At 55.2% G+C, this 12,096-nt stretch overlaps 2 protein-coding genes across 3 annotated transcripts; one reads left to right on the plus strand and one right to left on the minus strand.

Moving 5' to 3' along the window:
* Window positions 1–836: 836 nt before the first annotated feature.
* RAB17 (RAB17, member RAS oncogene family) lies at window positions 837–6,797 on the plus strand. Of its 2 annotated transcripts, none has more exons than XM_068196647.1 (6): window positions 837–1,096; window positions 4,352–4,511; window positions 5,408–5,559; window positions 5,742–5,867; window positions 6,038–6,131; window positions 6,497–6,797. In XM_068196647.1, exons 2-6 carry the CDS (start codon window positions 4,355–4,357, stop codon window positions 6,607–6,609), a joined length of 642 nt encoding a protein of 213 aa, XP_068052748.1. In that variant the 5' UTR covers window positions 837–1,096; window positions 4,352–4,354; the 3' UTR covers window positions 6,610–6,797. The 2 variants fall into 2 exon arrangements, with proteins under 2 accessions (XP_068052748.1, XP_068052747.1); XM_068196646.1 differs by lacking the exon at window positions 837–1,096 and adding an exon at window positions 1,394–1,650.
* A 912-nt stretch (window positions 6,798–7,709) lies between these two features.
* Window positions 7,710–9,196, minus strand: PRLH (prolactin releasing hormone). The gene is made up of 3 exons (XM_068196810.1): window positions 9,115–9,196; window positions 8,140–8,324; window positions 7,710–7,881 (listed from the first exon to the last, which is right to left on the minus strand). The coding sequence occupies exons 2-3, from the start codon at window positions 8,252–8,254 to the stop codon at window positions 7,724–7,726; spliced, it is 273 nt and encodes a 90-aa protein (XP_068052911.1). The 5' UTR covers window positions 8,255–8,324; window positions 9,115–9,196; the 3' UTR covers window positions 7,710–7,723.
* Window positions 9,197–12,096: the final 2,900 nt, after the last annotated feature.

A 12,096-nucleotide genomic window follows, 5' to 3' on the forward strand; every position in this document is an offset into this window, starting at 1 on the left:
CCTCCCAAACTCAGGAGCAGCTGTTTTGCAGCCGAAGCATTTTGCCAGACAAGTGGGCACATCTTCTCCCACAAAACACATCCCCTTTGCAACCCCAAGCCTGGCATATCTGAGCCTGTACCTGGCACAAGCCCAAAGCCAGGTCTAACGTTCATCAGCAGAAATTGCCACGTTATAAAAATGCAGAGAGCACACATCCCGTCTGTGCCATGACTCCAGCCACACCCAGCCCTCCCTAATCCTCAAACCTTGGGGGGTCCGAGGGGGTTTTACCCCCATTTCCTTGGTAGCTGGGATGCTCTTGGATCCCAAAACATGGGGAAAGCCTCACCCACCCATTCATCCGTCTGTCTGTCCGTGCGTCCGTCCATCCACCCACCCACCCACTACTGTAAATGCAGGTAAACCCAGTGGGAAGAAATGATGATGTCTGACTCCAGTTCAGAAGGCTGAATGATTTCTTTATCATAACTATAGTATAATACATTAATATCCCATTTAAAGGAGATATTAAAGATACAAACCTACTTTTTCTGACTATTATATCCAACTAACTCCCAACTCGTGACCCTCTCTGAGAGTGCAGCCACAGGTGGATTGGATTGGCCATCAGCTCAAACAATCCTCACCAGAATCCAATCAAGCAATCACCCCAGGTAAACAATTCTCCAAACACATTCCACATGGGGAAAAGAGGAGCAAAACTAGAAATTGTTTTCTCTTTCTTCTCTCCGTGCTCCTTTATGAAAAATCCTGAGAGAGAGAAGAATGTGCCTGTCACACCCCACCGCCGACCCCCAGCGCGGGAAGTGGGGAGGGAAGGGCGGAGGCAGGGATGGAGGGGTGCGGGGGGATGGCCACGCTGCCAACAGCCTCTCGCCGTCTTGTCTGGCTGCCAGACCTTAGACCTGGTGTCGAGTCTAAGGTTCACTGAGCTCGGGCTGCCTCTCGCACCTTTGGCACCGCTCCTGGAGCCGGTGCTTTCGCTTTTAGCTGCTCCCGGCACGGAGAGGCTCAGACACAAAAATGGGGCCGTCATCCTGTCACCCCTGACACACGGACTGCAGCCCTGGCGGGACAGCAAGGCTTCGGGAAGGTAAAGGCACCCTCCGCTCAGGAATTCCCCACCGGGCAGACCCCCAGCCCCGACCCGCCCTCCCCACGGTGCCTTTCCCAGGCGAGCTCCGGCAATCCTCTCACCCTCGCGGAGCAGCCTCACGTCCGAGGCACGAAGGGTGGCACGGTCCTCAGTGACTCCTGCCCAAGAGAAGAGCTTTTGGGAAGCCCTCTGCCCTACCCCATCCTCCCAGAGCTGTTGTGAAGGTCTCAGCAGAGCTCTGGGTCTCTCCCGCAGCCCAGGGCGGTCCCGTTTATTGCAGCCTTGCTTCCCGGCGTGGTTAATGATCCTCATTCCCTTCCCCTTGGCTTTGAGGGGAGCTGCTTCTTCTGCGAGATCATCACTGTGTAAATGTAATATTTACACATTATGTCTTTGCGGTTGGGATTTTTTTCTATCCCCTGGTAACCCTGGCTTTAAGTGGACTTTCTGAGTGACCACTTTTTAATTTAAGCCAGGGCTTAAGCAGGTAGGAGGAGGCTCCCAAAAGCAGAGGAGAGCTTTGAGCTGAATGCTGAAAGTTAACTGGGGAGGTAGGTGCATGACAGCTATCTTGTGTGTGGGGAAAAAGTTAAATATCTAAAAGAAAGAACCTGAAATCTCGTGTGTGAAACCTGCAGTGTTAAACACTGCAGACTTACACAGTTAAGTGTTGAAGTCCTGTAGTTTTTCTGAGGTGCTTAGTAATTTTTGTTCTGGTTCACTCTTGCACCCCTTTGCAGGAACTCAGCGAATGGCTTTAATGGTATTAGGACCTAGAAAATCTTAGACACCAGTTAGACATCATTACACTTAAAGAACATTAATTTGCCAGGAAGCTAAACAGAGTTTTAAATAAGACTTCTCAGTGACTCCATCCCCAAAGGCATGCATGACTTTTCTTTTATTACTGCTTTCCTTTGGAAATAAAAGGCTTATCCCCTGACAACAAATACACCAGGATCCCTCCAGCCCAGGTTAAAGATGCTGAACACAATTTCCTGGGTGCAGCAATGTTTAATCCTCTGTTAGGAAGTGAGAAATTATTGGTGTTGTGGCTGTTTGGGAGCTCACCTTCAAGACAAGTGTAGGATCAAGCAAGCCTGCCTCTAATATTTGCTGCTAGACACAACTGCCTGAAAATATCAAGCTGTACCTGAAGACTAAATCCACCAGCAGGGTTTTTACAGCTGATTGAAGATTTCTTTTCTCTGACTACACTGGATCTTAGCAGGTTGAGCTTTCCCTGCCCCTCAGCGTGGCCTCTTGACACAAGGAGATGACCAGCACTGCCTCAGCTGCTGCTCTCCAAATGGATGACAGTAGACATCTGGATGCTTTTCCCATAGTCCCTTATCCAGCAAGTGCAGGGTTTTGCTCTGTACTTTCCTTTTCCAACAAGAAAAGAGGACAAAGCTCTCACCGTTCCCCCTTAAATCCCATTTCCCACTGAATCAGAACAAAGTCACTTGTTTTGCTTCCTTGCCATCCTCCTCAGGTGGGAAGGGAGACTCACCCTCTGCCTCTTAACATGGGGAAAAATTGTTTCAAGTGAGCTTTGGCAAAACTCATTGCAGTAAATCTCAGGTGAGTTTTGTTCCAGCATCAACCCATCTTTCTAAGGTTGAACAGAGAGTGGCAGAGGGAAATAATGAGAAACTGTGTTTAGTATAGACAACCTTGGGTAGTTTTCAGGCAGCTTCCTGTTTCCTTAGGGAGTTTTATGGCTTATCACTGACAATAACTGCCCAGAATGGATGGCAGTCTTGTTTTCAGCCTACAAAGAGGCTGATGTATGTAATCAATACCCTAAGGGGGACATTCATGCCACAGGGCTTATCTTTTTCCTGCTTGAAAAATATGACTAACTAGCTGTTCTGCACAAACTGTGATCCTGCTCTTCATCACAGGGCTGCATGAGCTGGGGGAGGTGATGTTAATTGTGTTTTTTAAGGGGATTAAAGCCCGTCTCACCCAGAAGAAAAACTACTTGGATCTAAAGATACAGACCTGGGTTCAGCCAAGGAGCACTCTTAATGACAGCCTTAATGAAGAACTAAAGGTCTGGAGCCTGCCAGATTGCAGAGGGAGGACAGGCAAAATAAAGGAGCCACGTGGGATGAGCAGCTCACAGGAACAAGGGGCTTTTGTCAGGAAAGGGAACTGCAGGGACAGGGAGCTCCACTGCTGCTGTAGGTGTCTTTGTAAAGGTACTTCTTGCTTCCACAGCCAAATCCCTGAGGCCCAGCTAGAAATTGCACCAATTCTTCATCATAAGTCTTGCAGACCCCTGCTGTCTGCTCCACCAGGGCTTTCTTTCACATGGAGGGAAGCCTCCCACTCCAGCAGAGCTCAGCCCAACACCCCGTGAACTTCCCTCTCTCCTTTATAACTGTCCACATGAGCTGGGTATTTTTGAAGGAGGAGCTCTGTGAAGAGGAACCAGAGCAAAGCAGGGCAAAGTGTTGTTTGCTGCCCTGCACTGGCAGTTCCCACCCGGCAGCGGGGCAGTGGCACTTCCTTGACCCAGGGCTGGGAGGAGGGGACACACGTGTCACCCAGGAGGTCCCACTGATCAGGGGACAGCCGAGGCTCTGCAGCAGCTCTCTTCCAGTCAGGTTTGAAGCAATCCCTGTTACTGGGTCTGTGTTTTCCTGCCATCCCTGGGCACAGCAGGGCGGTCTGTCACACTCTGGGGTGACATGGGGGTGGCACTCCAGGGGCTTGGTTTGTCTGGGTGTTAAACACCCAGGGTGCAGGAGCATTTGCCACCTGCTTTGTACACTGCTGCTCCTCAGGGGTGCTTGGGCCAGGGCCTCTCACTCCTGAGGTTCTCCTGATGGAACTCCTAGCCAGGATAAAGGAGGGACATCGGCCTAAGCTCTTCCCCGGGGCTCTGGGGAAGGAGGTGTCCTGACGAGCAAGGCACAGCCAGAAGGGATTTCCCTCTGCCGGGAAATTCCTCCAGCTCCTCCCGTTAAAGGAGATGCACCAATCTCCTCGCCTACATCCAAGGAGGTTTCTGGCATCAAGTTTCTTCCTAAACATCTCCACCTTCTGGTCATAGCTGACAGTGGCAGATGCTCTGATGCATTAAATGTGCAGCTTGTGATATTAATGATCTTGATTTTATTCCAGCCTGTTTTGGAGTTAAGCCCCACCTGCCCAGCTGCCAGTCAGGAGCTGCTGCAGGAGGCTCAGCTGGTCCTGGGATCACTGGCAGATGTCCATTGAGCAGAGCTGGTTTCCTTGCAGGACATGGCACAGACGGTGACACTGGGCACCTCCCCAGAGGGGCCTCGTCCCTCCTACATGTACAAGGTGGTGCTGCTGGGCAGCATGTCCGTGGGCAAGTCAAGCCTGGCCTACAGATACGTGAAAAACGACTTCAGGGAGCTGCTGCCAACCGTGGGATGTGAGTGAGTGGCTCCAACAGCTGGATGGCCCTGGACTAGAGACCAGGCCTGGTGCATTTCCCTGCAGCAGGGTGGGATGCAGGAGAGCTGCTTGGTCTATCTTGCAGTAGCACAGACCCCCTTTGGAGCATGGTGCAGATTTGCCCAAAAGGCCCCTTCACATCTCTGCATTTCCAGCCCATTTCCATTTCCATCCACATTGCACAGGTCTGGCTTTGTGCTGCTTTTTAGAGGCAGGTGAGCAGCAGAATAATGAGTGAACTGTGCAGCCCGTCTGCTCTTTGCATGCTGTGCTGCCTTCCCAGCTATTCAGGCACCCAGGAGGGTCCCTTAGAAAGGTTTGCATTAAAGATCACCTAGTGTCAACTCCCCCTGCCTAGGTCCTGCAGCACCTAGACATTAAATATATTCATTTTACGAGATGCACCTGGGTTTTGCCTTAAGGCACAGCACGTACAGAGGCTGTGATCCCACCTGCAACTGAAGAGCCAGCTGGTGAAGCAGAGCAAAGTGGAGCTTCTCCTCTTGTCCCTCTGCTTGTGGACCAGCCATCTGCTCCCTGGAGGAAAGGATGGAGGCTCCCCTCCAGTGGGAGCCCTTTCCATAGATATTCCCATTCACAGCTCTGACCCACCAGCAAGGTGGAGCTGTCTCTGTCTCGGGGCTATTCTGCAAAGCTCAGAGTTATCCAGCATCAAATCTGGTGTCATCCACCCAAATCTGCTGCCAGGAAGGGCCACCTCAGCCCAGTGCCAGTGATCACAAGAAGTTCCCCCTGGATTCTGTGCATTAGGACATCATTAATGACCTTCAGGATGGGTTTGGCCTCAGGGCAGGGGATCTGAGCTCCCTGCTCTTGCTCCAAGTGAACACACACCCTGCATCCTGCCTGCAGGCTCCTTCTTCACACAGATACTCGACCTGCAGGAGGCCACTGTCAAGTTTGAGATCTGGGACACGGCGGGCCAGGAGAAGTACCAGAGCGTCTGTCACCTCTACTACAGAGATGCCCATGCTGCCCTCCTCGTTTATGACATTGCTAACAAGGTAAGGCCCCTGGCAGGACCGTGCCATCACTCAGGGGTGGCTTCTGCTGCCATGAATTCCATTCAAGGTGATTTATCCCTCAATCAGAACCTCCCCACCCTCTTTGGTTTGGTGCCACCCAGCTGGCTTCACCTGAGAAAAAGGGACCTGATCACTGGGTGATTTTGTCTCCATCTCTCCAGCAAACATTCAGCAGAGCAAAGCTGTGGCTGGAGGAGCTGGAGAAGAAATTCCTTCCTGATGAAATCGTGATTGCTCTGGTGGGCAACAAGACAGACCTTGCTGCTGAGCGAGAGGTCACCACTGAGGTGAGCGCCTGGGTTTCCCTCATCACCCCACACAGAAAGCACTGGGATACATCCAAGGAAAATGTCCAAGGAAATCCAAGCGTTTAAGAGGTTTTCAGACACCTCTGAAGTCCCTGCTGAACGAGCAGCCCCGGAGGGGGTAGGGGAATAACTCTGCTTGTTTCTCTTAGGAGGGGGAAGACTTTGCACGAACAAAAGGCCTCCTGTTCATGGAGACGTCTGCAAAATCCAACCACCAAGTAAATGATGTCTTCATGGCCATAGGTGAGTTATGGGATGGCTCCACATGAGAGCAGAGACAGGTGAGCCATGGGCCCAGCCCCTGAAAGGCTCAGCCCCTTCGTTGCTCCTACTTGTCACTGAGATGTTCCTCCCAGCCAGTCCAGCCTGCGCCAGCCCTTAAGGCAGAAGGATGGACAGATCCATCCCGAGATATTCCAGTGTCAATCAGGGCCTCCAGGCTTCTCCCAGAGCCACAATTTTATTTTGCATTGGTATCCAGTCTGGTAGTGCAATGGTGTCCCCAGCTCAGCTGTTCAGGGAGCTGCGGGGTGGGACAGGGGGTGGCCATTGCATCCCAACCACTGGCAGGAGAAAGGAGCCCTTCTTTGCCTTGTGTTTCCTCCTAGTCCAAGAGCTCCTGAGGAGGGAAAAAGAGAAGGCATCCAAGCCATCCCCACATGGGAGGTCGACCGTGGACCTGCGGGCGAGCAGGGCAAGGACGAGGTGCTGCCAGAGCTGAGGATGTGACACTCTGCACTCAGCAGGGCTGGACCCCACCTCCATCAGGGCCAGGGACAAAGCAGGGGGGCTCAGAGCTGCAGGGACAGCTCGGCCTGACCACCCTCCCTCTCACAGCCCGTTCAGAGCCCATCCTGGGTACACAGGGCCTCTTCAACCCTTTGGCTCCATCCTTAGCTGGGAGATAAAGCACAGGGATTTCTTCCACCAATCTTACATTTCCAGAGAAAAGCACAACCTGCCGGGAACACTGCCACCAACCCTGACTGGTGACATCCCCTCGCCCCCCGCTGTCACCTCCTCCATCTCCCTTTCCCTCTGAAAAGGGAGGGTTTAATTTCCCAAAGCAAAGATCCTGCTGGTTTTACACTCAGGCTGCAAATAAAGGGAATATTGCCCTAAAGGTGTATTTTTTTTCCCCCTGTCCTGCATGTCAGTGCGTAGGGAGCCACAGGAAGCCTGGGGGTGGCAGGGACCAGAGCCAGTGCTCTCCTCACCCCATCCACCTCATTACAGGGGTCACAGCTCATCCCTGGGGGCAATCACCGAGCCAGAATGGGGCCAAAGCCAACGTGTGGCGTCACAGCGCCCCGTGCCTTGCTGGGCCTCCCCTTTACACAATTATGAGTCCACTGTGGGAGCTCCCTTTGGCTGGAAGAGAAGGAAAAAAACCCTGTGCTCTCTCCAGAGGCAGCAGCACTCACCCTGTCTGCAGGGCGGTGACCTCTGAGGTTTTGGGGCATGGCAGTGTGGTGGACAGAGCATCACATTCTCCCCAGGAGTTTCTGACCCCAGCTCCCCAGAAATGGGGTGGCTCTTTCTGCCTCCCCAGCCCATGGGAACGAAGGTGTTGGGGACACCCCTGGGAGCTGGCTGTGGAACCCCAGGGGATACCCCTGGGAAAGGGGTCCCTCTGAGCTTATTTTTAGGGTGTTTCTTGGGGTGTGAGGGGATAAACGTGAGAGGGAAGGGCTGTCACACTGTCACACAGGCAGAAACCCATGGCGACCATGCAGATTTGGGGGTTGCACCCCCCTGCCTGCCCACGCTGCGTTTTGGAACAGAGAGGCTGGGACACGGGTGAGAGGAGAAGGGATTTTATTGTCAGCTCCAGCTCAGGGGTTCAGCTCCAGCCGGGGAGGGTGGGGGGCTGCGCAGCCTCGCTGCCCGGGCCCGCCGGGCTGGCTGCCCCCGCCCAGGGCTCGTCGCCTCCCGAAGCGCCCCACCGGCCGGATCCCGCGGCCCGTGTACCACGAGGGGTCGATGTCCGGGGCTGCGAGGGAAAAGCCGAGAACCCGTCAGGGGGTTGGAGGACGTGGAAGGGGACGGGGCATTGCGCCCATGAGCGAGGGGATGGGAGCACCAGGGGAGCAGGGGAGGGGGATGAGGAGGATAAAAGCTGTTGCAAAGGCTGTTTCAAAGCAGACCTGTGCTCCTGCACAGTGGCAGCAGCTCCTCACCCCCGAGTGCAGCTGAGCCTGGGGATGCAGAGGGGGCTGGAGGCAGGGGGTGGCTGGGATGAGTCCCTTACTCATGTTCTCCTTACTCCTGATTTCCATGGAGCGCTCAAGGACGCGGCCGCGGGTGGCGGGCAGGGTCAGGCAGACGAGCAGCAGCCATAGGAGGCAGGCGACCCCCAGCTTCATCCCCAGCACTTTTAGGCCGCTGTGACTTGGCTGTGAAGTCTCCTGAGCCCTGCTGAAGACTCCGACGTGACTGCAGGAGCGAAGGGATTTGGCTGTTGATGAGTGTCCCCGGCACAGCATCCCTGGGCCAGCAGCAAAGGGCTTGGGGACAGCCACAGAACAAAGCCAGGGGTTTTGCTGGGGCTGACACCTCTGGGGAAAATACCACCTCCAAACATGAGCTGCACAAACCTCATGCTCATTGAAACAGGTTTTGGTCCTAGTCTAGTGCCTTAGGTCAGGTGTGATTTTCTCTGGGACCCCCAATAAACCTGTGGGATCCCAGAGCCCAAGGGATGGGGTCCACCAGCGAAATGCAGGGCTGGCTGCAGAGCCACGGATGGGGGATGGATGGATGGAGGGATGGATGGATGGAGGGATGGATGATGACCACCTCTGCACCCTTGGCACCCACCCTGGCCGCGGCTGCTGAAGTGACAGCCTGGGAACACCCTGTGCCACACTTCACGGGCTGAGTGATGGGCTGGGTCTCTGCAGCCACCCAAAACAGGGAGCAGGGAAGGGAGCCAAGCGGAGGAGCTGGGCGAGGCAGGACACGGCGGGGCTGCGGCGGCCGCTCCATTTCCAGCGACTTTTGCGAAGGAAAAGTTCTCAGCGCGCTGAGCAGGAGCCTCACCGAGCTCCCGGGAGCTCAGGTTTGCTGTGGCCACCAACTTTTGGACCCTCCCCATCCCCACCAGCCGGCTGGACAGACGCAGGACAGACAGACGGAGGCAAAGCAGCGCTCGGGAATTAGCAGCAGCAAGAGCATCGCGCCAGGCAGAGAAAAGCGTCGCTCCCGACCGCGGGGCCGCGCTTACCGGGGCGAGGCGAGCAGAGGTGGCCGGCTGCCGTCCCGCTGAGCCAGGTGGCGGCTGTGTGAGCCGGAGTCCCCTCCGGTGGCTGCTTTTATGGCCGGCTTCGTGCTGATGTCAGAGGCGAGCCCCGGCGGGGACCGAGCCGGGGCATCTCCCCTCCCCGCTGTCCCCTCTCATCAAATCAGCACCGGGATTTTCATGAGTCGGAAGGGACCAGCATTTTATCTGGCGCTGGCTGAGGGAGATAGTTTGGGAATGTGTTAATCGCCGTCCTCGACGCGGGGTTATTTCGGACAGGGGGAAGCTTTTTGCTCCTTCACCCACCCGGCGCCCACTGCCGGGGTCGGTGTGTGCTGCTGCCCTGAGCGCTGGAGGGAACAGCGTGAGCACCGCAGGATTTACACCGGTACCACCACCCCTTCCCCTCCACCCCCCCCTCCAAAATTGGTCTACGGATAGCAGAACACTAAATACAGAGACCAGAGGAAGGCAATGTGCCGGGGCACAGGGGTTGGCAGGAACGGGCTTGTTCTCTGGGCATGAGGGCTCCAAATCCCCACCCCTGGGGATTTTAAATATTTCTGATGTTTATTCTGCTAGACGTGACACTGGAGGAGCCAGCTTGGGGCTCCAGCGTGAGGGTCAGTTGGTGTCCAAACAGACAAAAGTGGGACTGGAGACATCCCAAAACAGGGACATCTCTGGGCTGGCAGGACTGTGAAGATGCCGTCACCAGTGGGGTGTGGGCAGGGGGAAGGTCTCTGCCTGCCACCCCCATGTGGGGTGGCTTTGCCCTGGGACAGAGCTCCATCTCAGGCAGTGCCCGGCTCCCCTGCCTGAGCACAGCCCATGCTGGGAAGAGGTGGCAGGAGCAGCATGGGACACAGGGGGATTGCCACAGATGCGCAGCAAAGCAGGAAAAGGGCTGAAGAGAGGAGAACCTGCCCCAGCTTGGGCTTCAGCCAGGGAAATCCCCACCCTGGGCTCAGCAGGCCTCTCTCCACCCCAGGGCTGCTGCTAAAATTTAATACAGATTTAAAGCAATCCCTTGATGCTGTGGGCTTGTGTTTCTTGTGGCTTCAGCTGCCAGACTGGGGTCAGGGTTTCTACGCAAGTTGGAGCAGTGCCTTTATTTCAGGGTCAGCCCCTCCTCAGCACCAGCCTGGGCATCTCCTTTGCCCGCCCCTTTGCCCACTGGGCACCACTGACCCACCCACATCATCACACCTGTGGCCAGGTGGCCAGTGTCTGGCCAGTCATGTGGCCATCCTGATGTGCACCAGCTGCCCCCACTTGGCTGCAGTGCTGCTGGTTCAGCTCCTGCCTGCTCCACCTGGCCAGCTTTAAAGCAAGGAGTGCACAGGATGGTTAAAGAAATGGATGGACACAAGCTGGAGCAAGTCCAGAAGAGGCCATGAAGGTGCTCTGAGGGCTGGAGCCAGGCTGGGAGAGCTGGGGATGCTCAGCTGGAGGAGAGAAGGCTCTGAGAAGACCTTAGAGCCTTTCCAGTGCCTTAAGGGGCTCCAGGAGAGCTGGAGAGGGACTTGGGACAAGGGATGGAGGGACAGGACACAGGGAATGGCTCCCACTGCCAGAGGGCAGGGATGGATGGGATGTTGGGAAGGAATTGTTCCCTGGGAGGGTGGGGAGGCCCTGCCACAGGGTGCCCAGAGCAGCTGTGGCTGCCCCACGCCTGGAAGTGTTCAAGGCCAGCCTGGACAGAGCTTGGGACAACGTGGACTAGTGGAAGGCATCCCTGGCCTTGGCAGGGGGTGTGAGCAGATGAGGTTTGAGGTCCCTTCCAAGCCCACCCATTCTGGGATTCCATGGGAAGAGAAAGGAGCCTTCACTCGAGTGCGCTGAAAAAACAGACACTGGGAAATGGGTGGGTGGTTCTGGACACAAAATTGGCTTTATTGCATGATTTAGTGAACATTTATTATCATCTCTACACAGGCAAATGGGTCAGGAAACCAGCAAAGAACAATGTGGGTGGCTACTGAACGATGCCTTGGTCTGCACTGCTGAGGTTCCCTCTGAGGATTCCTCCACAGGGTCAGGTGTGGAAGGACTGGAGTCATAGCTGGAACCAGACAAGCAAGAGATGGGGCTGGGGTGAAGGCTGAACCCTGATGCCAGAAGGGTGGGTGCAAACCCAGTGGATGATCTTGGTGGAGCTCCCTTCTCCAGCCCAGGAGCTGCCATCCCAGCACAGCCACTGGCTGGATCCAGTGAAGCCGCAGTGTCTGGGAGTTTCTGCGACAGCAGAGGTTTGCACTTACCCTTTTGAGCTTCAGGCCACAAGGATTTAATTTTAAATTAAGAAACCGATTTTGTTTCCAGCTGGGAAGCCCGGACTATGGACTTAAAACACTCTCTGGGATGACCACAGGACCAATTCCTAGGCAGTTAGCAGCCTCTACTCCTAGCAAAGCCAAATGAGTGTTACTTGCATGAGAACTCGCCCTACTGCTCGTAATTAAAGTGGTTTTAGCTCAGATGCACAGGAATTGCCTAAAATGATCCAGCCTGGGTGGCCATGCAGGGAAGCTCAGCACTGGTCTGACGTCCCTGCTCCAGCTGCCAGCGATCCTCCCCCCTTTGCCCACCAGGGAGGGAAGGAGGGAGGGAGGAGAGTGGGGGCTGTACAGGACAGGAACTGACCAAAAACCCTCTTCCAAAGTGACCTGCAAGGGAAAGCAACTCTCTGCCCATCCTGATGGGTATGGAGCCAGTACTGATCACTGGGATCAGTGGAGGGTTGAATGTTGGAGGAAAACAAACGTCCTGGGGGAGCTGGGGGAGGCTGACACCAGGGGCCCAGGGCTGCTGCAACCCCCGAAGGTCATCACAGCCCTGCCAAAGGATGGGGTGGCCCTAAGAGGTTCCACAATGCCATCACCAGGGACAGGGTGCACTTGGGTGGGTCATGCTCATCCACCCAAGTGCATCTTGGCAGGGGCTGACCACTCTTGTGGAGCACAG

The sequence above is a fragment of the Anomalospiza imberbis genome, chromosome 7 (genome assembly GCF_031753505.1).
Source record: "Anomalospiza imberbis isolate Cuckoo-Finch-1a 21T00152 chromosome 7, ASM3175350v1, whole genome shotgun sequence".
Classification (NCBI taxonomy): domain Eukaryota; kingdom Metazoa; phylum Chordata; class Aves; order Passeriformes; family Viduidae; genus Anomalospiza; species Anomalospiza imberbis.

Bases quoted from the DNA above. Each gene is read 5' to 3' on its own strand.
- RAB17 (XM_068196647.1), top strand. From the start codon at position 4,355: ATGGCACAGACGGTGACACTGGGCACCTCCCCAGAGGGGCCTCGTCCC. The intron at 4,512-5,407 runs GTGAGTGAGTGG...TCCTGCCTGCAG, and splicing joins GCTGCTGCCAACCGTGGGAT to GCTCCTTCTTCACACAGATA. The intron at 6,132-6,496 runs GTGAGTTATGGG...GTTTCCTCCTAG, and splicing joins TGATGTCTTCATGGCCATAG to TCCAAGAGCTCCTGAGGAGG.
- PRLH (XM_068196810.1), bottom strand. From the start codon at position 8,254: ATGAAGCTGGGGGTCGCCTGCCTCCTATGGCTGCTGCTCGTCTGCCTG. The intron at 7,882-8,139 runs GTAAGGGACTCA...TTTCCCTCGCAG, and splicing joins CAGGAGTAAGGAGAACATGA to CCCCGGACATCGACCCCTCG.